This window comes from Telmatherina bonti (assembly GCF_933228915.1).
Source record: "Telmatherina bonti genome assembly, chromosome: 9".
NCBI lineage: Eukaryota > Metazoa > Chordata > Actinopteri > Atheriniformes > Telmatherinidae > Telmatherina > Telmatherina bonti.
In genome coordinates this window covers 14,649,011-14,673,535 of record NC_136627.1, presented here as the reverse complement: position 1 = coordinate 14,673,535, position 24,525 = coordinate 14,649,011, and the positions used below count along the sequence as shown (strand labels likewise).

Below are 24,525 nucleotides of genomic sequence, written 5' to 3'. Positions count from 1 at the left end.
GTATTGGATCAGGGAGACTTGAATCAGAGTTGTGCTGGAGCAGGGAAACACTGAAAACCTGCAGGACTGCAGAGCTGCATAGCACTGCTTTGGAAGAACAATGGAAAGTTACACATATGCTTCTTTCTTTTTGCTTTGGAGTAACACAGGAATCTTGGTTTCTGGGCTTCTTTTTCCAAAATGAACTTAGTTGGCCACACCTGGAGGTGTGGATGTAAATCCTGTTTGGTGAGCTTCTGATGTTGCAGCTTTACAGGCCAGTCCACCCCCTCTCTCCCTCTTCGTATTATAGTTTCATGACGGTCCCTAACCAGAGAAATAGTTGTCGCGTGGGGTAGCTTAGCTTTACTTCGATTAGCATCAAGATTGGAGGCGACCTTCTTGTAGTTTAATGATTAACCCCGGAAGTACGACTCCTGGCGCAATGTAGTATGTCACATTAACAATCTTCATCATGTCTTATTTCCTTCCCTCTCTCACGGGGTTAGTTTTAGCACAACGCTAAGTGACTAAACCTGCCTGGTCAGTTAACTGGTTGAGGCTTTCAGAGGAGGACTGGCGACCAGAGATGAGTTGTGGTTCAGTGAAACACAAGAAACGCACAAGGCGCGTCTGTCTAAAGTCCCTCTGCTGATGGAGCCTTCCTCCGTGTGTGTCGTCCGCTTGTCTTTAAAACAACGATACTTTCTGCTGCTTTTCACCGCCGCAACTCTCATCATTGTGTTTCATTTGACGAGGTAAGGTAAATACAAATAGGCTAACCAGTTATTTCACCATGACAGCCACGCATGGAGATCATAAAGAGTCTATGGTGGAGATGGATTTCTGCAGGAACTCCGCCCATAGACTCGGATTGTTTTAGTTTCCCTCTCCTGTGGTGTCTTCTGAGCCCTGACTGTCTTGTTACTTGTGAACAATGTGACTTTAGACACTGACACGACCTTGGAAATTGTTGCGTTATCAGAGATCATGTTTCAGCTGATTTTCCTCCTGATCACAAGACAGTCAAGCTGACGCAGAGATATTTTGCAGCGATTTAAAGTAACTGTGTCACACTTTCAACTTTTTTTTTAAGTTGTCAAAATAAAAGCATGTGGGCAATTCTACTTGTTTTATTTATTTATTTATTTTTTCTTTTAAAGCTGACCTTGTATTAACACAAGGGTGTGGCAGACTTTCTTTAATGATTAATACAAATGCACTGATAACACACTGCAGCACAGAAAAACACTTTGAGTCTGTGAAGATTTCTGAAGTTGCAGGTGTGTATGTCTGAACCCTCTTCATAGGTGTGTGTCCAGTTGCATAGTTCACTAGTAAGAACTGTCTGTAAACTTAAACTGCATTTTTGTCCTCCAGGAACCGTCCTGAAGTGAGTAGGATGAACCGTGTGGTGGGTCTACAAGCTGAGTCGTCTCAGTTCACGTTGGAGAGGAAGCCTTTCCGCATCCTGGGGGGTTCTGTCCATTACTTTCGTGTCCCCAGAGAATACTGGAAGGACCGGCTGCTGAAGATGAAGGCCTGTGGACTCAATACTCTCACAACGTAGGGGTGTAACTCACTGCTGGTTGAATGAAGAACAGAGCATAACATAAGTGTGAAACAGCCAGTTAAATGCAGAGAAATTAAAATCTGACAGAGCAAAGCAAGACTGACTAAACTTCTTAGTCATCATTTTGAAAGAACAAAGACTTAAGAATAAATGGAACAAATGAATTACTGAAAGAGATTACAGTTGAAGTAATGAAGGCACACAAAGTAATCTGTAATATTTGTCTTTTCAGCTATGTGCCGTGGAACCTGCATGAGCCAGAACGAGGGGTCTTTAAGTTTGAGGATCATCTGGATTTAGAGTAAGAACAAAAGAAAAGCTTAATGCTGTAGTTCTGTGTGTGTATGTGTGTGTGTGTAAGAGACAGCAGAAGTCGATGAAGTCCTGCAGAGGCCGCTGTTGCATTGCAATAGAGCTTAGCTTTCCTGTGCAGAGTGTGTAGCGGCTGCAGAGCTGTGCATTTACAGGTACATGTCAGAAAATTAGAATATTATGGAAAAAGTTCAATATTTGTCATCACTTATTTCAGAATATGAAACCCACATATTATATAGATTCATTTCACTTGAAACATTTCAAATATTTGTCTTGAAATTTTGATGATTGTGGCTTATAGATAATGAAAACCCAAAATGCAGTGTTTCAGAAAATTAGAATATTACATAAGATCAATGTAAAAATTATATTTTAAACAGAAATGTCAGGCTTCTGAGTAGTATGTTCATTTCCATGACCTCAGCACTTGGTTGGGCCTTCTATTAATGACTTTCTGCATCAATGTGGCGTGGCAATGGAAGCGATCAGCATCCAGCACTACTCAGGTGTAATGGAAGACCAGGTTGCTTTGATAGCAGCCTTCAGGTCATCTACATAGTTGGGTCTGGTGTCTCTCATCTTGTTCTTGACAAAACCCCACAGACTCTCTGTGGGGTTTAGATCAGGTGAGTTTGTTGGCCAATCAAGCACAGTAACACCATGGTCATTGAACCAGCTTTTGGTACCTTTGGCAGTGTAGGCAGGAGCCAAGTCCTGCTGGGGGAAAAAAAAAATCTGCATCTACATAAAGCTTCTCAGCAGAAGGAAGCATGAAGAGCTCTAAAATGTCCTGGTATATGGCTGTGTTGACTGTGCACTTCAGAAAACACAGTGGACCAACACCAGCAGATGACATGGATCCCCAAATCATCACTGACTGGAAACTTCACACTGGACCTCCAGCAACATGGATTCTGTGCCTCTCCACTCTTCCTCCAGACTCTGGGACCTTGGTTTCCAAATGAAATGCAAAATTTGCCTTCATCTGAGAAACAGTCCAGTCTTTTTTCTCCTTACCCAGGTGAGACGCTTCTGTCGTTGTCTCTGGTTCAGGAGTGGCTTGATACGAGGAATGTGACATTTGTAGCTCATGTCTAGGATTCATCTGTGTGTAGTGGTTCATGATGCACTGAATCCAGTTTCAGTCCACTCCTTGTGAAGCTCCCCAAATTCTTGAATGGATGTTGCTTGACATTCCTCTCAAGACTGCGGTTCTGCCTTTTGCTGGTGCACCTTTTCCTTTCACTCAACTTTCCATTAATATACTTGGATACAGCTCTCTGTGAACAAGCAGCTTCTTTAGAAATGACCTTTTATGGCTTTTCCTCCTTGTGGAGGGTCAATGATCGTCTTCTGGACATCTGTCAGGTCAGCAGTCTTCCCCATGATTGTGTAGCCATCTGACTCAGACTGACAGACTATTTAAAGGTTTAGGATACCTTTGCAGGTATTTTGAGGTAATTAGTTGATTATGGTGTGACACCATGACTTTCTAAGTTTTTTTCACAATATCCTAATTTTCCGAGACACTGCATTTTGGGTTTTCATTATTTATAAGCCACAATTATCAAAATTTCAAGGATTGAATGTTTGAAATGTTTCATTCTATGTGTAATGAATCTATAAAATATATAGGTTTCACTTTCTGAAATGAGTGACAAAAATATTCAACTTTTTCATAATATTCTAATATTCTGAGATGTACCTGTACCTTTGAGAACCCAAGTTCATTATATATCTATCAGGGCTGCGATTACATATTCCTTTTTTCATCATGTGTCGCCTGCTGTTTCAGTATAGTTACAAATAAATGTTGCTTCACTGCTAGAAACCTGATTAAAAGAGAAATTGAGTGAAATGTTTTCGAATAACAATTTGTTTTGCAGTTTGATCAGTTTTATTTCAGAAGTGCAGTTGTCTCCCCGAGTGTTATACCAGCTGTTACTAATATTTTAAATGGACTGCTTATAAGATGTATAAGACGTAGATTCTGTTGATTGCTATTTTTTTTGACAGATTTTACATCTTTTCCTAGAGCCTACTTGCATCTTGCAGCCAGTTTGGACCTCTGGGTGATTCTGCGTCCTGGGCCTTACATCTGTGCCGAGTGGGATTTAGGTGGGCTACCCAGGTAAAAAAAACAACAAAAAAAAACCAAACCCAGAATGAAATGGAATTTTATATTTTAAAGCTAATTTTCACATTTTTCAAGTCATAAAAGTGTGAGATATTATTGAAAAAAAAAAAAAAAATTGGGGTCTTGAGAAATCCCTGAAATTGGATTGGAAATGAATTATTTAGTCAGTTCATTTGTTTGTTACTAGCATCTTTACTGCTGGCTAAATCCATTAAACATTAGTTTAGTGTCTGTGTTTCTATTGGTGGGGAATTTGTTTTGGTAGCCAACGCCACTTAGAGTGCAACACACACAGGAAGACCTGTCCAGAGTAGGTTGTTGGGTAATTGTTGTAGAATTGTTAAAAAAAAAAAAAAAGGCCATGTGAGTGGTTTTCCCTTTGAGGGAAGGTAAAGTTGAATTTTATTTTCTCTCTGGACTTAAGTCATGCTTAGATTCTCTGTCTAAATCATAAGAATTCCCAGCAGTGCTTTAAGGAAATTATGTGACATGTTTTGGTTTTCAGTTGGCTACTTAGAGATCAGAACATGAAGCTAAGAACAACCTACTCAGGATTCACAGAAGCAGTCAACTCCTACTTTGATCAGCTCATGAAGAGAGTTGCTCCACACCAGGTACTGTCATTTTAAGATGGATTTAAACATTTCAAGGTAATCTCTGGCTCTTTTAAATGCCATGTATTCTTTGGTATTTTATGTCTGTGAACAACTAAGGACTCATATTTAGAGTCTGTCCATTATTGAGTGAAAATGCTCTCTGCATATTAAAGATTTTGTACACCAGAAAGTAAAAGTTCATACAATCCCACAAATTTCTAGTGTTTTTATGACTCGTTACCATCTGCTTGTTTATTTGGCAGATGCTTTTTTCCAAAGCAACTTACATACACGAGAAGTGATCAATAGGCCGAGGTAGACTATCTGAAAATGACGTTTCCTGTAGTCCAGGGGTGTCCTCTTCTAATCCTTGAGAGCCACATTCCCGTGGGTTTTCCATGCATCCATGTCCCAACAAGCCTGAGTCGCACGAATCAGTCATCGTGCAGAACTTCATTGGCTGTTGGATGAATTTAATTAAAGCCATGTGTTTTGGAACTGCAGGACAGTGGCCATCGTATGGCTGTATGTTTTCTCCAGACAGGATTATAAGTTCAATCAGTATTTATCGCTCCCATCATTTTGATTTTTTTTTCTTTTCTTAATTGCAGCAGTCAAAGCCTTTACTATAGCTTTCACATGTTTTGTGATCACTGATTCAAAAAAAGATTTCCTGATTTTCTTTACTGGTGTGCACCTTCCATCATATCCTTTTCTCATATTAATTTATCTGAATGATGTTTTTATTTTTTAGCTGTTCTTTTTTTTTTTTTCTTTTTCAGTCCTTAAACCCAGCTGTCTCTCAAGCTTGTTGCTGCCATATGTATGCCCCATGTACTTTTTCAGTATGTGTGTTTTGCCATCCTTCATCCTATCGGTTCCTGTTGTCATTTTTTATTTAAAATCATTGCCAGATTATTTCTGGCTTACTAAAAAAAACCAATAAGGTAGTGAGTTGCATTTTGTGATGTAATGAGCTAACATTGTGGTCACCAAAACTGTAACAAAATTATTTTTCCCTTAAATAGAAGTCTAGAAAATGCATTGCACAAAATATTAAGTGAACATATAATCATTACTCTCCTATTCAGTCAGTCACGCTTCTGGGATATTAATCTGTCCTTTTAGGAAGTAACACTGGTTGCAAATCAGTTTCATCTGCTGTTGTCCAAATGGAAAAGACAACAGATGGAAGTGTGAGACAATTAGCAAGACGTCCCCCAAAAGGAATGCCCCTGCAGGTAGTGGGTACGGACCATTTCCTTGTCTTTGTACTATCTGGCTGTTTATTTTTTTTGTCATGTTTGCATTTTGCCAGTGTCTCTACCACTGGTGGTAACATGAATGCAGTGTCTGAAAACCAAATAAACCTCTCAGTTGGTGCAGCTCATCCAGGATGGCACATCAAGGAGGTTTCCTGTATCTTCCAACACAGTGCTGAGAGCATTGAGGACACACCATGTGACAGGCCAGTATGCCAGCAGACATGGACACCAACTCAGCTGCAGGACCATTATCTGCTCCTTTGTGCAAGAAGGACCAGGAAGAGGGCTGCCAGAGCCTTTCAGAATGACTTCTAGCTGACCAGTGACGTGCATGTTTCTGCACAAACTACCAGAAACAGACTGCATGAGAGCAGTATAAGGCCTGTGCTTAAAGACTGGCGCCATGCAGCCTGACTGGTGGATTGGGCGTGAATGTTCTGCTGCCTGCAGAACATTCTGGTTTGGTTTGGCCACACAGACCTCCATGTTCTAGCCAGAGGTAGCGTAAGTGCTATTTGGTACCTGGAGGAGATCCTCAGACTTGGTGTCCGACCATGAGCTGCTCCTGTGGCACCTAAGTTCCTTCAGATGCATGGCAATGTTCAGTCTTGTGTGGCGTGAGTGTTTCAGCAGTTCCTGCATGATGTAAGGATTCATGATATGGACTGGCCTCCCAGTTCAACAGACCTGAATCCAGTCCACCAACTCTGGTTTTCATGTCTTATTCCATTTGCTGCTGCCACGTTGTACCACAAACCGTCCAGGGCTTGACTGATGTCCTGATCCAGGGCTAAGAAGACAACCCTCAGGAGAACATCTGTTGTCTCATCAGGAGCATGCCCAGATGTAGCAGGGAGTGCATTCAGGCACATGGAGGCCACACATGCCTGTCAACCTAATGTTGAGTCCTCTTGAAGAATTTTAACAGAAGATGGGTCGGTCTGTGATCTGATCTTTCCACTTTGTAGCATGATATGTGTGTGTTGTGGTTCTTCACATCACACACATGGACCATTCGTTCATTCGTTCATTCATTCATTCCAGTGTTTCTCAAACCCAGTCCTCAGGCCCCCCTGCCCTGCATGTTTAAGACATGTTCCTCCTCCAAAGCCACCGAGTAAGATTATTGAACTTTCTTATCAAGTTCTTTGCAGCCTGTTACCAAGCCCTTTATGAAAAGGGTTGCCTTTAATACATGCAGGGTGGGGGGGCCTGAGGACTGGAATAGACAAACACTGATTCATTCATTCATTCATTCATGATCCGAACTGCTTTGTCCGATTCAGGGTCTAAGGGAAGCTGGAGCTTCTCCAGCAGTCTTTGGGCGAGAGGTGGGGTACACCTTGGACAGGTTGCTAGTCCATCGCAGGACATGGACCATTAGTCTGAAATAAAGATTGGAATAATTGGAAATTCACACGACACTGTGTAATGAATAAAGATTTTCAACTGGAATATTGAGTTAATCACGATCTAAGATGTCCTGGTTAGGTCTCCCCTTTTATTTATTTAAGCAGTGTGTTAATCTGGTCTATGTTTCTGCATCGGCAACATAGTTAGTCAGTGTTTAAGTGAATTTAAAAATATGAAACTGCCCATAAATATTTGTTTTTGTTCCAAATATGTTACTGATAGAAAATGACTGATTATTGACACTCTGGTGGATCATAGCAAGAAAAAAATCTTCATGTGTTTATGGATAAGATGAATTCCAGCAGGTTTTCTCTTTGTAGAACTGCATTTTCTGTAGCTGGAAACTTGCTGAAATGACCTTTTTTTTTTTTTTTTTTTTGCTGCTATTGCTACAGTATTGGGACACACTGTAAAGTGACATTTATGCACAAAAGACTGCATCTTAGATAAAAACACCTACCAGGATACATAAGATCAAGATCCTTCATGTTGTTTGCAAAATATACATTTTAAAGGCGGTTAACTGCATGTTTAAGTCACATAAAAATCTCTTCCAGTCAGCATAAAAAGCAGAAGAACTGATCAATAATAAATGCATTTAGGTTCACCTGTGCCAGTTCCTACAATAACAATGCAAACGTATTATGTTTAAAAATAATATTATTTTCTCTTTTAGGATGCTGACCTAAAAAACTCAAATACAGGCTACTTCCAACCGAAGATCAGAAAATGACTTGCAGTTAGATATCATGGTACCAGTATTAGCAAAATGGCAAACAGAAAACAGATGCTTGCACAAATGGGACTATTTTTGCAACCTGCAGAAATTGGTTGCCGTTAAGCTGATGGTAAAATATAACCATTTTCTTATGTGAACTAAGGAAAATGTGATGAGAATCAGCTTGAGATGTTCGCCATTGCTGCCGATTTGAGCTTGCACTTCACCGGGATAGATCTGTTGTGTTCTTTAAAATGGAAATATTCCATAGGGACACCTGCTTTGGGCACACAGATGCATGGACACGATGCATGCTGTGGAAATGACAGTGTTTGGTTTTCTACATGTTGAGGACAGCCAATGAGGCTCCCTACCTTGGATGTTTTTGTGTTTATCAGTACCAGATGTATTTGGTTGCGCTCACTGTATTGACGATGGAATGGAGGACCATAGGAAATAGACTGGTCTGCTTTGCCTTACAGTAACAACATCCACAGCTGGTTCTTTTCTGTACTGGGTGGGTAAGGTGAAGGCTGCACAATATATTGAAAAATATTCACTATTGTGCAATTTTATTATCACAGATATTTTAACCTAAAAAGATGTATTCTGTGCATGTTCTGCAGCTAACCAGCATGCACAGTTTATACCCCTGAGATTAGTACCATTTATTTTATTTAGTACCACAACATTTCAGTTGTGCCATGATGGTGTGAAAACGGTTAAAATGTTTATTTGCATCTTTAAAGACATCCTTCATCAACTCAGTATGTCGTCATACACATTTCTCTTTGTTTTTCTTTTTTTTTTTTTAAGTTTATTTATTCCGAAGGTAGAAAAACGCCCAAACTATATGTGCCAAGCCTACTAATTTGTGTTCTCTGTTCATTGTCTTAATTAATGCGCAGTACTCCCAAGGTGGCCCAATCATAGCACTTCAAGTGGAGAATGAATATGGCTCCTATGCTAAAGATGAAGAGTACATGCCTTTCATCAAGGAGGTATGAAACACTCTTTTAGAGGGAAAACAAACATCTGTACCTTGAGAATTTCAATTTAATTCAACTTTATTCAGGACACAGCTTCCCTGTTTTGTTTAGCTGCCTCTTTAATCCTTCTCCTCTCTAGGCGTTATTGTCCAGGGGCATCACAGAGCTGCTGCTGACCTCCGACAACAATGAAGGGCTAAAGCGTGGAGGAGTGAAAGGAGGTATTGTCAGATAGGCTGAAAGACAAACAAGGCTGTGCGCACATGCATACACACGGTCAAACACACACATATACAGTATGTTTATTTGTGTGTTTTCATGCACAGTGGTTAAAGGTCTTAGGCAAGGGCAGAGCACTTGCATGCAACTGAAGTTGATTCCAGTCCAGACAGTTGTTCTGTTTGCATTAGTAGCAATATTGTGGTGCAACACAGCTAAATGATGGTTGGTTTATTTTCTTTGACACATTTGCGGTTTTGAGATAAATCCTTTAGAAAGTAATGTGTGTATTTTCTTCACTGCACTTTTTCTTAACTCCTGATGCATTGTCACCCCAAACTGCACATTAGTGTTGTTATAATTGCAGAACAGAATCAGCCAGTATGTGTTATTTTAAAACCTCCTCCTCTGGTTATATATTTCATATATATTTTTCATATAGTTTACATGTCATAGTTGTGTGAAATTTGTATACATATCAATGTAAAGGTGTAAAAGTACACAGAACTGTAGAAGCTTTTACTCAAACCTCTCATTGTCTTTAATGTATTATCCTTTCTTTTAAAGCTCTAGAAACCATCAATTTTCAGAAATTGGATCTAAATGACATCAAGCATTTGGATGGAATTCAGGTTAGTGGTATTCGTGTTGCTTAAACTGTTGGAAGTTATGTCAGCGCTAAACTCACGATGGTCACTTTTGGAGTTTGACAACAGTTTGACAAAGTCCTCAAAGCACCACCAAAGGTCTTAATAGCGCTATCAGGCAACCATTATGTTCTACATATAACACCAGGGGAACCAAATATTTGGTGGTTGTACATCCTATTTGGACATACTGGGAAAAAGTGAAGCTAGGTACAGAAGCTACTTGGCATGTTTTGTCTTTGTGAAAATGGCAAATTTTCTCTTTAGGTATCAGGTGATATGAAATCCCACTATGCAAGTTTGACTCAAATATATTGATCTGTGACAGAAGTGGATACAGTTTATTTTTAATCTGGCATAAATGGTACAGTTGTGTAATCCCTGTAAGTATCCCTGAGACATCCTTACACTGATAAAACACTAAACCGTACGTGTCCTAGCCTCAGCTACCCAAGATGGTGATGGAGTACTGGTCTGGCTGGTTCGATCTATGGGGTGGTCTTCATCATGTCTACACTGCTGAGGGTAAGATGTACTTTAAAGATAATTAACATTCAAGGTGAGAAGACAGGTTTTCCTGGGCTTCTCTGAACAGCCTTATAGAGCTGCAGAGATTGGCATTGACGTGAGAGTAAGACAGGCTTTTCTTTCTCCTTTTTTCTCATGGTTTCTTTGTTGAGCGTGAAACAGTTTCTCTCTGGAAAGAGGGTCGATAGCACTGGCTAATTTAAGACAAGGGCAGACAGCTTTGTGCTCCCAGCCTCTACACAATCTCTGAAGGTAAAATGGACTGTCTTGAAGGTAAGACAGAAGCTTGGTACCCCAGGGGGAAGAAAGGTTTTAGACAAACCTTTTTTAGCTGTGAATAAAATAATCTGTGTGCCAAGGGAAAGCCCAGGCAAAGGCAAGCTCAGTGCCATAAGGATTGTCCAGACCTCACTCACAAAAGGCGCAGAACCTATTTAAGTAAGCTAGGGAATACATCTTAGGGTCAATTCTTATTTGTTTTGTAACTTTGTCAGCGGTTTTTATGTTTGCCTTGCGTAGTAGGTTATGTGCTGCAAACCAGTGGGAGCTAACGTAGTCAATAGTAAGTTTTAAGGCAGTTCTTTGGTAGTTGTGTGTATTGAAAGCTGGGTCAGCCTTCCTGCTAGAAAGTCTGACCAGGAAAGGGAATTAATGACTAGAGTTTGGCGGTTTCTACACGTTTCTTTGCAGATATGGTGGTGAAGTCCTGTCTGTCCACCTGCACACATTTCCTTCCAGGCAGATACGACCTCTGTGAGGACAGAGCAGCTTCAGATTCACATTATGGAGAAAATCACAAACAGATCAAGTAATTTAATTACAGCTGCAGTATACCATCTCCCACATGTGATGCACTTTGAAAATAGATAGTACTAAAAGTATCATGATTTATCTTCTGAAATCATTTAGTGGCTTATTGAGGACACATCTCCACAGTAGTTTCAATATTCCATCTAGTCTCATATATGCCCTTGGTTTTTCTCATGAGTAGTAATGGAGGCTGCAATTTCCTTGTATTTTCAATTTAAATGTGAAGATGAGTCAGTAATATTGCCTGTGTATGAGAAGTGACAAATGTCTCAAGAAAAAATGTATAGACACCTGCATGTTCAATTTGAATCCATATTTATTTTACTGTCTTCAAATCATTGCTCCATGACACCAACCAGGCCTCAAAATATCTCAAAAAGCTGTAATTTTACTGATTGTTTCAGTCAGGTTGAGCGAATATAATAATGTCAGTCATTAATACATTAATACTCAATGCCTACATTTTGTTGTAGGCATTATCGATTTTTTTCCCCATTTTATTATATTGTTTGAGTGACTATATTATATTGAACACTGTTTTAGAATCTACTAAAGTTTTTCAATTTAGTTTTGTATTTATGCTAAATCAGTTAAAGAGGTGCAGGATGAAAATGAGATCAGACAATTCTGCATTCATTTAGCAATTACTTTATGCTCTAATTCCTTTGTTGTAGTATTTTTTTTTTTTTTATGTAGAAACAGATTGTTGTTTCTCCTGGACCCTGTAAATCCAATATAATGCAATTTCTATGATTTTTATGAGACTTTCTCATAATACATTTATCCTACAACTGGTCCAAATGCTGTAGCCAAAAGAACGATGTTTTCAGTCTAGTGGAAAGCCATTGGATAAATAGCCACATCTTTTCCAAAAATATAAGAATTAATGGCATCTACGCACCCTGGTATCACCACCTTAAGAGGTCTTTGAAAGCATCTTATTTTAAAGCATAGTGCTGAGCCTCGGGCATTCTTTTCTGTTCTTTTCATTTCCAGCAGCCATCCTCATCTCAACAATAACCGTTGTGAAAATCTAAGGACGAGCCGTCTTGCTTCCTTGCATGTTTTCTCTTCAGGGAGAAAGGGACAAGGAAAGTGTCACCATGCAGAAAGTGTCACAGCAATAAAATGAATATTCAGAAGGGACTCATGTCCTTGACAGTTCAGTGCTCTGCAGACTGCGGCACGCCCAGCAGTTGGTCACAGCCAGTGCCATCACCATAGGGCGAGTCGGGCCCTGTCACTCATCCTGCTCAATTGTTATTCACCAAGAGTGCTGCCCTTGGTTCAAATCATTACACTCGGTCCAATTTTACAACTGTAGGCCAATTTGAATATATAATTACTTGCCCCTTGTAAGGTTCTCCGCAATGCATAGCTAACTGATTTGTGCAGGTAGGTTGGACACTTTAATGGATGGAAGCGCTGCCCTGTCATGAATTATGGTTAGCCGTAACAGGATGTGTGGGTGAGGTCCATTTATGTTCTAGTTCAGTTGGATTTGGGACAACAGGATGATAGCAAGTCTTGATATGACCTGTTCAAGCCAAGGTTTTTCAATTTAGCTTCAACACAAATTAAGCTGGTTTTAATATTTGATTTATTTATGTTTTTCTTCTTTGACAGATATGTTATCTACAGTCACAGAAGTTCTTAAGATGAACATGTCCATTAACCTTTACATGTTCCACGGAGGGACCAATTTTGGCTTCATGAGCGGTGCATTTGCTGTGGGTATCCCAGCACCTAAACCCATGGTGACGAGTTATGGTACGTGCGATAGATCTGCTTCTGTCTCCTGTGTTACAGTCCAGTGGGCAACACAACCGACGTTCTTTCTATAAGACTTTGCCGCAGAACTGTCTAAATACTTAGAAATACAGTTGGATTCTAATTGATAGCGACTAACACTTTAAAAAATGTTGTTTCTATCAATATTTTAATGCATTTTAATGTTGCAAGTCAGAAAAGGTGGTTGGAAACAGCTAAATTAGTCACTGTCCTTAATTATTTATTCTCAGTATTGCAGAACTGTTTTTCTGTCAGAACACAACCCTGCGACGTTCTGGCTATGACATGTTTGCCAGAGTATTTTCTAAAGCCATTGATGGCAGTGGATGGGGTTTCAACCCACAGTAGCATAAGTCGGTATGAAATTCTGACGGTATTGAGCAAAAATTTCATAGTGTCAAGCTATACCGTTTCATTATGACTCTTAAATAGTGTTTTTTAAATGTTTGGGTAAAAACCCAACCTCCTTCAACCATCTTTTCTACTCACGCACCATGGGGGATCACCTCCCACACCTGTGCATGACTCCAAATACACCTAACTTGCACCCTCCCTGCAGTTTATAGGGCATAAGAAGATTTCGCAGCCAAGGTATGATGGAAAATGCAATTGTATTCATACCGCAACTTTTTCATACCATGGTATGCCTTGAACCAGACTCATTCCTAGTCTGGTCTACAATTTAGCAAAACTGTACCAGGGAGAATTTGCTTTATATAGTCAATGTAAAATGGCACAGATTAAAAGCTATTTTCCTAAGCTGCTTTGTTTCCAGCGCAGTAATGTGTGCTGTGGACTCCTCCATTACACTGACTCTTTTCATTTTGAATCAGCAGGTATATCAGAACGTCTGATCGTTGTGAGAGGTCTACATTTATTCCAGGTTTCTTCCCGGTTTCAATTTCGAATGAAATTCATGGGAAATATAAATTCAAGCTGGCAAGCTGAGCTTTCTATCGTCCTCTGGGATGCTTAACATTGGAATGACTTCATTCCTCAGAAAGAAGCAGGATTCTGAAAAACGCCACCTGCGACCTTCAGCAGTCTTTGTGCTTGCGTTTACTCCTCTGAATGCCTTTTTACCCTTTTGCCTCCTCGAGGCTCCATTTTCTGTCAAGATAAACCAGAATGTGTTTCGGCCCACTCCTGTCTCAAGATGTTTGATAGGGGAGCACAGAGAAAGCATCTGCCACGGTGAGAGGCATCCCTGCCTCTCTCTGGTTGCCGCGCTTGCTGTTCTGATAGCGCATTATCTTTCAGATTACGATGCTCCACTATCTGAGGCTGGGGATTACACCACCAAGTATCATCTCCTCAGGAATTTATTCAGCCACTACCACAGTGAGTGTTGTGTTTTGTTGCCGAGATGGGCCTTGCATCTTCTGTGTCTCTTTTCTCCCCCTTTCCTTTCATCTCCCCACTTAAGTTAATTCTCCTTGTAGAACCTGTTCTCTGTTGGCTAAAGTAGGATAACTTTGCATATGATTACAAGCATGGATTAGATATGGCTTTGTGTACTCGTGTGTGTGTGTGTGTGTGTGATTTCTGTCTCAATCAAAGACCCTCAATTACTGCCTGTTGTGAGAAGCCTTGTATCATGTTTTCCTAGTTCCCCTTGTTTGTAAAACATGAGATTTGTGGTTTAGGGCAGAAAGTCTCAAGTGTTTTGTGGCCAGTATTGGCTTTCGGCAAAGTGGGAATGGATCCAGCAAGCGAAGTAATAATTTGGCTTTGTTTTTTTGCATTTTGATGATTGAAGACCGTTTGTCTGCTGGAGTGTGATTCATCGTTATGTTTTGTAGTTTGCTGAACAATGAGCAGTGGCCTGAATATGTGAGTGAGTCTGAGAGGGTTTTGTGTTCTGCTCAGCAACCACAAACGCACGACCTAATTCTTTAATGAAATCAGCTTGATGTTTTATTATTTTTTTTCATTGTCAAATCATGTATACCGTGTTAGTCCATCTTTGCCCTGTAGTGGTGTTTTGGCATCGCTTGGCATGAGTTCAGGCTGATTTGTCATAGGCCTAACACTTCACATGGTTCTTAAAATAGATTTCTGTGACACACTTTGGTCCCCCTCCCCCCTCCATTTCACAGCTGTGAAACGTTGCAAATTATGCCATATAAATCTGAACAAGCCACACAAGACTTTTCATGGCACGTCCGCACTTTGCGATGCTACCTGCTTAGCTCAAGTCATTTTCACATGCAAATTAGTCACTCCTTTAATAAGTCAAAAACAATGTCCTGTAATGAAAAATTAGCATATTTCCCATGATCCCCTAAATCATGCCCATAATTTGGGATCATTGGGACTCGTTATGGCAAAAAAATTCTAAGTTAATCACGTTGTTTGATGAAATAATTTGGTTTCATTCTTGTCGTGACAAATTCCACACGACTCCACTGAAAGCTCTGGCTTGTAAGTCAGAGGGAGCTTTTTAGAAGAGGTATCGGCCATTAACCTCAAAAGCTTCCCCTAAGTGAGCCAGCTTTTACCACTTGGTGATAAGGAAATGCTGTCAAGCCTTTTTTCCAGAGGGACTCATGGTGTCCCTGCAAGCTCTAACATCTTTTAGAGCAGTTGGTGGGCTTGGCCAACCACTGTTAATGGTTTTAAAGAGAGTGTTTTGTAAGTGGAACATAAACTGGATGCTGCTGGACATGGCAAGGGGCTCACCTAAGGAGTCTTGAAAGCATTTTCCAAGGAAACTAATTTTTATGATTGTACTGAGTGATTTATACGCTGGAGAGATGATAACAACTTCTTCATGAGATGGCAGTAATGATCCATCAGGAGGTCCCCTTATGGTTTAGTTTGGAGAGCAATTAAAGAAAAGTTTTTACTCTTCTTATTTCTATTTTTTTCAATATCTTCATGCCCCCACTGTGACTCGCATGGGGTTTATTATATTTAGATTTTTGAGTTTTAAGCAGACATGTATATTTATGGGATTTTGACAGAAAATCATGCAATAATAATGACAACATAACAGGTTATGTGTGTAAATCAAGTGAAATGAGAGATAAAATACAAGCTGCCACCCCCCTTTATTTTTCAGCCCAGCCGCTACCTGATCTTCCCACTCGCCAGGACAGGAGAGCATACCATCCTATTGTCATCGAGAAGCACCTGTCTCTGTGGGACACTCTGCATTTCACTGAAAAGGTAACAAGCAGCTGCTGAGAGACTGAAGAAACATAAAAATTAGCATTGGTATGACTATCTTATTAAAGATGAATCATTCGTACACCAAACTAAAATTAAAAGGCTTAATTTGGAATAAAACAGCAAACAGAATATGTGATATGTACAAAGAACGTAATATAATTGAAAATACTAAAACTGAAATTCAAAATAAAAAATAAAGTGTAATTACGCATTTATACCACTTGATAAAAGGACAAGCAGACCATGTCCAAAAAAATGGAATGACAGGTGTGTCATTATTCTTTATTAATACATATTGCACTTTGGAAATTAGTATTAGGAGCAAAATTACAACACTTGGATCAATTCAAGTCTATATTTAATGTCTGTGTTCATGCAGTTGATTAAATCTAAGGCCAGTTAACTGGTTGCTGTAATATTGACATAAGCATTCAGGGAAAACAAGCTGCCTCATATTGCAGACATGGTGGTATGATGAGTCTGAAGGTTTGAAGAGTAGGAACAGTGGAAGGAGTGATGTGAACATAGCTTTGAGCTTTAAAAACTAAAACTGGTTTGAAAAGTGGGATTTTGAAACCATTTTAATTCACAAAATCCAGATTTTGAAAAAAAAAAAAAAAAAAGTCAGCTGTAACAGCAGCAGAGGTGGTTTTCATCACAATACAATCATAATGATGTTTATTGCTCAAAAACTATATACAGTATGTTGGAGTGCACTAACCCTTTGATAAAATTAAATATTTACATATTGTAATAAACTTATGCTTTATGTCATGCTTTGATTAAAAATATTCATGTGGCTTAATGTTCCATTAACATTAAACCCTTTGTTGTCTTTTATACTTCTTTACACCATCATGCTTTTAAGGTTTTATGCGAAGCACTTTGAATGGTCTTGAAAGATGCTATACAGATGAACCTATCTTGTCTTTATGTGTGTTGATAAATTGATTTAAAAAATGTCTCCTAATGAACCATTGTCCCACACCAGTGTGATTTTCTTGGCCCACCTGTATGTTCTGAGTAGAGGAATGAATAGGTAGCGCGCAACTGTCTTTATAGCTGGCGAGAACATATTTCTAACTACACCATAGGCCTTGTCAGGGAGCAGCTTTTAATCAGCCATGTGCAGCTTTATGACTATAAAGCAGCCTGTTGTTGATGTAAAATCTGAATGCAGCTAAAGAGAGGGGGAAAAAAATAACAATTAGTTGAAAACTGTGTTTGGTTTGTGCCACAACCTGTTCTTCCTCTTAATGTCCACTTGTCTAGTTTTACCATTTACGCCATACTCCTCAGAGGCATTTATATTCAGACCAGGTGTAGCAAGTCTGGCGGTTGCTTACGACATTAATTATTCACTCCCAGTCACAATAATTTGCTTCCCTCTGAGACGACAATTACTTTTCCCCTGACCAATCACACACACTTCTTTTTAAAAAGAGTGTTTTCTCCTCAGTGACTGAGTGGCTTGTCTCTGTTTGATATTTTGTTCTTTGTGCTTGGAGATATGAGGTAAATAATGTCATAACAGATAGTTCCTATGTTGTCTTGTGGCAAGTGCATAAGGCGTCTCTCAAGGGTGTGAAAACCTGGCAGTGTAGATGGATAAAAAAATACTGTTCTGAATACCAGATGGAAAACCCCCATTAGGCTTCATAAACTCGCATCAGTCTGGATCAAACTGTGTTGCAAGTGAGGAAATGACACGGTCCCATCTGCGCAGCTCGCAAACTAGGTGGTCGTTATAAAACATGAAAAGTGTGACTTTCACTGGGATACTTAAAACTTATCTTTAGTGGTGAAATGTTTTTCACCATTTTTATCTGAGGTCGGGTCGTTTTTTTTTTTGTTTTTTATGTATTGTAATGTATTCATTTTTTTATAAAGAGGATTTGTTTTACTGTCTGTCTTTTTTTTTTTTTTTTTTCTTTTTAATTTTCTTATTTTGCACACTGTGCAGCCTTTTAAGTCAGAGAGGCCGGTGAACATGGAGAACCTCCCCGTTAACAACAACAATGGGCAGTCATACGGGTACACACTGTATGAGACCATCATCACCAGCGGAGGAGCTCTGAACTCCAAGAACAGCGTCAGAGACAGAGCATTGGTGAGAACAGGACGACACACACGCTGCATGTACCCACACACACTTGAGCTGTTTTCTGGATGAACGTTTGTGCTAAGAAAGCTGAAATGTTCCTGTTGGAAATCACAGCCCTGATCAGTGTACTTGTGGAACACTGAGCAAACTGAGGCTGTGACCAAATGCCCTGTTAACATGAGACAGATCCAAACTTTTATGAAAACATTTGTGTTCCCTATATCTATGGGTGTTGCAGTCTTTAAAATCTCTCTGTATAAAACTTTATCTTTGAATTTTTTCTCAGGTTTTTGTGGACAAACATTTCATTGGTGTTCTGGACTATGAGGTGCAAGAACTTGCAATACCAGATGGGAAGGTACTGAGCATCTGTCTTCCTGCTTATAGAAGTCAGTCAGAGATAGCTGTCTTAATTATTCGCAATAATAAATGGCACAACTGATTCATTTCTAAAGATTCCTCAAAATAGTCACTTTCCATTAAAGATCACATCTGAGCCATAACGGCAGATTAGTGAAACTTGCACATTAAACAACAATAAAATCATGTTGATGTATCATACAGTTCATCCTGCAGTCATCCTCTAAATGTAAGGCTTGTAAACTGTCAGAAACTTCATAAATAAGGAGGATAAAGTGGTTTTTAGTGGATTCTGTTAATCAATTTGATTGTCCATCTACTTGAGATGATGCCAAGACTTACAAACATTTATACTGCCGGGCAGTTAATCAGCGTGTACTAATGGTGATAATCATTTCTTTCAACATAATCGCCACCAAGAAAATCTGTAATCATGACATCTCTAGTCAGCTCTTTCAAAGATATAAAGTAGTTTATTTTAACAAATCAGAATAATCAACTTTAGCCTTACGGAGAAGAGCAGGCACTGATCAGCCTGATTATTTACTTTAAAAAAACAAAAAAAAAACCCAAACAAAGACAACTAAGATCAAATGAGCCATGTTGCTTTGTTAAAGAATACTCTGGTTTTCCTTAATTAACAAAGTAATTTGGCAAGTTTCCCATTACAATTAAATAGAAAAGAAAATGATACAGCTACATTTTATAGAAGATTTACATAGTATAATTATGATTACATATAATTTTATAAATATTTTATATAATACATTAAAATAAATCATAAATCATGATAAATTCTAAATATCACTAATAAACAAAAAAGTATCATTGCATGTGTCTATAGAAGTGAAATACTGTATTTAACACATGTTGCCTTGTTGTTTTTATTAATTCATGCATGAAAAGGTTAATGCAGCTCATCTTTATGCTTTGTTGTGCTGAAGGGAAGAAGAACCCTGGGTTTACTGGTGGAGAACAGCGGAAGAGTGAATTATGGGAACACTCTAGACGAACAGCAAAAAGGTATATCCAGCTGTGCAAAGTGATGTTCCAGTCAGCTGCAGTTTAGCCAGACAGTCTGCTGTTATTAAGGACACTAATTATCTGCATTTTAAGAGCCATGAAGAGACTAAAAGCAGCTTTGATTACCTTCCAGGCCTTGTTGGGGATATTCAGTTAAACACGCATGTCCTCCGAGACTTCATGATTCACAGTCTGGATATGAAGCCAGGCTTTGTAAGCAGGTTCGTATCTTAATTATTCTCCTGTTTCTGCCCGTGTTTTGTGTTTCTTTGTCATTACACCTGCCTGTCTCTGATTTTAGTTCAGCTGATTAGCTCTCCACTTAATACAATTACAAGAGGAACATGATGGCACAACTCAGCGAACAAAACATATCCTCTTAATCCTGCATCTTGTGTCAAACATCTTAAATTATCGGCAGCACAGTATGTTTATTAAATCTCCCCAGCCTCATTGAAATCTTCTTGGAAATGTGCTGGGTGATTGAGGACTATTCACTGTGTCCTTTGGTATTAAGTCATTCGCCATAAAGAATGACAAGGTTTGAGCAGATTCCAAACACAGACTCTGTGAGGGGAAATGCTGCATGTAGAGGAAAACAAATGCGTGCATTCACTTGAATACATTCATTTAAATCAATGGGAGTCAGTTTGCATGTGTGTAACAACTATCTCCAAGGACTTTAACATTCAGTTTATACATTAACAAAAGTAAAAGCCCATCACCAGGAATGCTGCAGGTTAACTTAAGAAGAAATCGTTAACATTGTGGGTATTAGATGGTATCATACTGTGTATTTTACATGCATTTGATACCTTGTGTTCAGCGCTAAACGGCAGAAGCAGCAGAATACAAGAGTAAGTGCAAAGTTCACATGTGTGTGAAGACAAGACTGAGTAGCTGTTTTCTTCATGCTGTTAAACATGGAAGAGGACATGAAATGCACCAAACACCCAACAATATCATTAGGTCTTATCATTTCAATACAAGCAGGTGTGAAAGGATGGCTTTTGGAGTTATTTTCTGGGAGCGGTGCACCATATGATACAAATGCACCGCTGCTCCAACGTTTTTATGTTGCAAGGTTATAATGCTCGTCTATAAATAGCTGGTTATATTAACAGTGGTTTTTTTGTTATGTGTGTTACATCGCCCCATTACTTTATCACTATGGTCCGTTTGTTTAGAGGTGTATATTTCAGCCTGGTCCAAAAATCTGTTCAGGATCTTTTTGCATTTTGAAGCCGTCTTGTTGCGTTGCATCAAACTAAATTGTTTTGTCTCGGCACCATTGCAAAAACGTTGAGGCCTGAAGCCTTTGATGACTGAATGCTGCAAATTCATTCCTGAGGAATAACTTTTGGTGTTATATCATTGCAACCTTTTGAATTTACCTCCAGGCACAATATAACCTATAGTGGTAGAGAATGTGAATATTTTCCCTGCTGTCATGTCCAAAGTTGTACTTGACATTTATTGTGGGCAAATAAATATTGTATGAAGGACATGATATACTATTCTAAAACAAATAGGCTTCTTGAAAGAAAGGACCCATGTATGTATATAAATATATATATGTAAGGAAAGTATATATAAAAAAACTCCTCCCTCACCCAACCCCTCCCATCTCCCAGGGTAGGAGCAGGTGGCTGTTAATCTCTAAAGCTCAGGTTCTCTATCAGAGTCCTGGGAGCTTCAGGGTCCTACGTAGTATCTTAGCTGTTTTCTAGGACTGAGCTTTTTCTGGATGGAGATGTGTGTTTCACCAGGTATCTGTTGGAGCCACTTCTCCAGTATGGGGGACACGGCCCCCAATGCTCTGATCACTAGGGATACTACTGTTGCTTTCACCCTCTAGGCATTTCTCCAGTTCTTCCTTGAGGGCTTGGTACTTCTCCAGTTTCTCATGCTCCTTCTTCCTGATATTTCCATCATTTGGGATGGATACATCGATCACTGTGGCTTTCCTCTGCTGCTTATCCATGATTACGATGTCCAGTTGGTTGGCCACCACCATTTTATCTGTCAGGATCTGGAAGTCCCAGAGGATCTTAGCCCTCTTATTCTCCACCACCTTGGGGGAGTTTCCCACTGGAACTTAGGGAGTCTTCAGTCCATATTCTGCACAGATGTTCCTGTACATTATGGCGCTCCATGTATTCTTTGCCTTCCAGTATCTTGCACTTTTTTTTCTGTCTTTCTACAGAGTTGAGAGTTCAGGCCACTGGTTGTCTACGCGCCATCAGCCCACCTTCCCAGCCTTTTTTAAGGCTAGACTCTATGTGAACGGCTCTCCTAAAGACACCTTCATCAAACTGCCTGTAAGTAGCAGCTTGCAAAAACTGCAGTGAAGTCTTTGACACTTCCTTGTTACAGCCAAAAATAGGACACAGGAAGTCTAATTGGTGCTTTTTGCTTCGGAAGCAGTGGAGTGGTGCGGAGATTTGTTAAAGTGTGTTATGTAAAGAGAACACTTGTAAACAGTCCTTAGCACGATTTCTCCTCTGTAGATCTTTCATAAGTTTTGTCTGCAAGACAGAGTTTCTTTCTGGAGAGTTTATCATCTTTATTATTGAATCATAAAACCTCAGGCATGAGCAGAAGAATACAGCTGACCTTTGGTTATTGTTGTTATTATTATAAAAATGCTTATATCAGAAAGTGATTGAATTAGTCTTCCCCAGAGAAACAGCTTTCAGCTTTATTGAATTCACACATAACTTATTGGATTTATTCACATAATAGTCTTTTAGTGTGTTAGTAAGAACAGAGGATTTTTTTACACACTTCCTTTAAAGAAAATTATTCAGGCGATTTGTTTCTTGTGCTCCTCTGCATAATGCAGCTGCTGATTGAAGACAAACGCCTGTTGAACATTTCCCTTGTGTTGTAACGTCTCGGTAATATTAACCCAGAACATGTTAAATGAAAGGTATAAATCAGATGAGACGGGATGGATGTCTTTTCATGTTTTGTACTGTTGAGTTCGGCTTTGTGATGTGGATGTGTTTTACAGGGCTGGAGCAAAGGTGTTGTTTTCATCAACGGCAAGAATTTGGGGCGTTACTGGTCTATCGGTCCTCAGCAAACTCTGTATCTCCCGGGTCCCTGGCTTCACAGAGGGGACAACCAGGTACCATAGCTGATCCACAAACTTATGCACTTTCCATTTGTTGTTCTGGTTACTGGGCTGCTTTCCATGCATGCAGACCATGCCTGTGTCCTTATAAACTTACTGTGTCCTCTATCCTGTGTAAATGTTTTCTCTCACTGGCTTCCTATTCGTCAAAGTATTGACTTCAAAATCCTGCTGTGTGTTTATAAAGCAGTGACTGGTTTCGGAACCAACATACATTCCCGATCTTCTGGTTTGTTATGAACCAGTAAGATCTCTTAGGTCATCAGGAACAGGTCTACTTTCTGTTCCCAGAGAGGCAGCGTTCAGTTGTTAAGCTCCTCACTTGTGGAACAAACTCCCAGAAAACTGCAGGTCTGCTGAAACTCTCAGCTGTTTGAAATCAAGATTAAAAACTTTTTTATTTGCCACCTTTGATCATAGTAACTTAATTCCTCACAATGTCATTTTTATTCAAAGCATTTTTATTCCCTCTTTTTATTTAATCACTTTCTTTACTTTCAAACATCTCACTTGTTTGTTTTTCGCTTTGTTTTGGTTTTTTAAAAAAATGTTTTTATATACAGCACTTCAAATTGACTTGTACATGAAATGTGCTAAATAAACCAGACCTGATCTCATGCTGGATTTTTTTCAGTTTAGAAGCTCCTCAAGATATCCCTGAAGTGGGAAAAGATCAAAAATGAACTTTTTTTTCCCCCCAGTTGAATCTCTTTTGTGTTGGTTGACTAATAAGACTACAACATTCTACGTTAATGATAATCTGCAACACAACAAGCGCTTTTTATGCCCATGGTTTCACGTCCCTGTGCAATTACTCGATCATTATCCAGTAACTTGGCTAATGCCAAATTCAACTATTTCTGGTAAAAATCCTGAGGTTACTTCGGTGTTCAGCCATCCTTTCCCTCATAGTCTTTTCCAACAGTGTGCATATATTGACATTTAGACTCAACCACCCACTTTCAGTGTCCTCTCCTGACCTCCATTCAGCTGCTATTTTTTTGTGTTGTCACAGGTCATAGTGTTCGAGGAGCAGGAAACCGATGGTAAAATCCAGTTCACCACCAACCCTGACTACGGTATGACTGTAGATGTCCAGTGAGGACAGGAGGTTAGAGGGGAGGAGCGTGGGAGAAGACAATGAGAAAAGCGGCTCGGAGCTACATTTCTAGAGGATTCAGCTCCCTGCATTCATCAGAAACACTGAATCGTGACACACATCTGTTATTAAAGTTGTTTTAGTTTTATTAGCTTCCTTAGTAAGTTGTTTTCTGGCCATGTTTCTGGAATTTTGTTTACTTCCTTGTATTTGCTTTCATACAAACCTCTTAACGTTTGTGTCTCAAATACAAAACTGGAAAACAGAAAAACTGAGTAACAGAAAGAAAAGGTTATATTAAATTTTCTATTTTAATGCAACTTAATCTAAAGTTTACATCCAGGCTTTGTAAAATAAAAGGCTGGTGAATAAAGATCGGTTTGAGATACTAAAACCAAAGAAAGCTTGTGAACTCTGTTTGTCTTTAGCACGACTCGCCGCATCCTCTGGCAGGCTGAAAACCAGTGTGAAGAAACCATTTGTTGTCTGAATCCTATTGCAGTAATATTTTTATGAGGGGTTATTGCTGCAGTTGGATCACTTTTTAAAGGTTTTCATCCTAAATAAATGTCATTGTCCAGACTAATATGGCAAAGTGTTTGATATACAATTTGGCAGATTGGTTAAACATTGATAGGCTGCAAGT

The 24,525-nt window shown here is 39.3% G+C and overlaps 1 protein-coding gene across 1 annotated transcript; it reads left to right on the top strand.

Moving 5' to 3' along the window:
- Nucleotides 1-627: 627 nt before the first annotated feature.
- LOC306760320 (beta-galactosidase-1-like protein 2) lies at nucleotides 628-23,932 on the top strand. Its single transcript, XM_079246124.1, has 19 exons — nucleotides 628-737; nucleotides 1,360-1,545; nucleotides 1,785-1,853; nucleotides 3,903-3,998; nucleotides 4,510-4,618; nucleotides 8,905-8,997; nucleotides 9,125-9,206; nucleotides 9,772-9,836; nucleotides 10,292-10,376; nucleotides 12,816-12,959; nucleotides 14,241-14,321; nucleotides 16,045-16,151; nucleotides 18,118-18,264; nucleotides 18,545-18,616; nucleotides 19,563-19,641; nucleotides 19,775-19,862; nucleotides 21,848-21,962; nucleotides 22,658-22,774; nucleotides 23,796-23,932. The coding sequence occupies exons 1-19, from the start codon at nucleotides 634-636 to the stop codon at nucleotides 23,880-23,882; spliced, it is 1,926 nt and encodes a 641-aa protein (XP_079102250.1). The 5' UTR covers nucleotides 628-633; the 3' UTR covers nucleotides 23,883-23,932.
- Nucleotides 23,933-24,525: the final 593 nt, after the last annotated feature.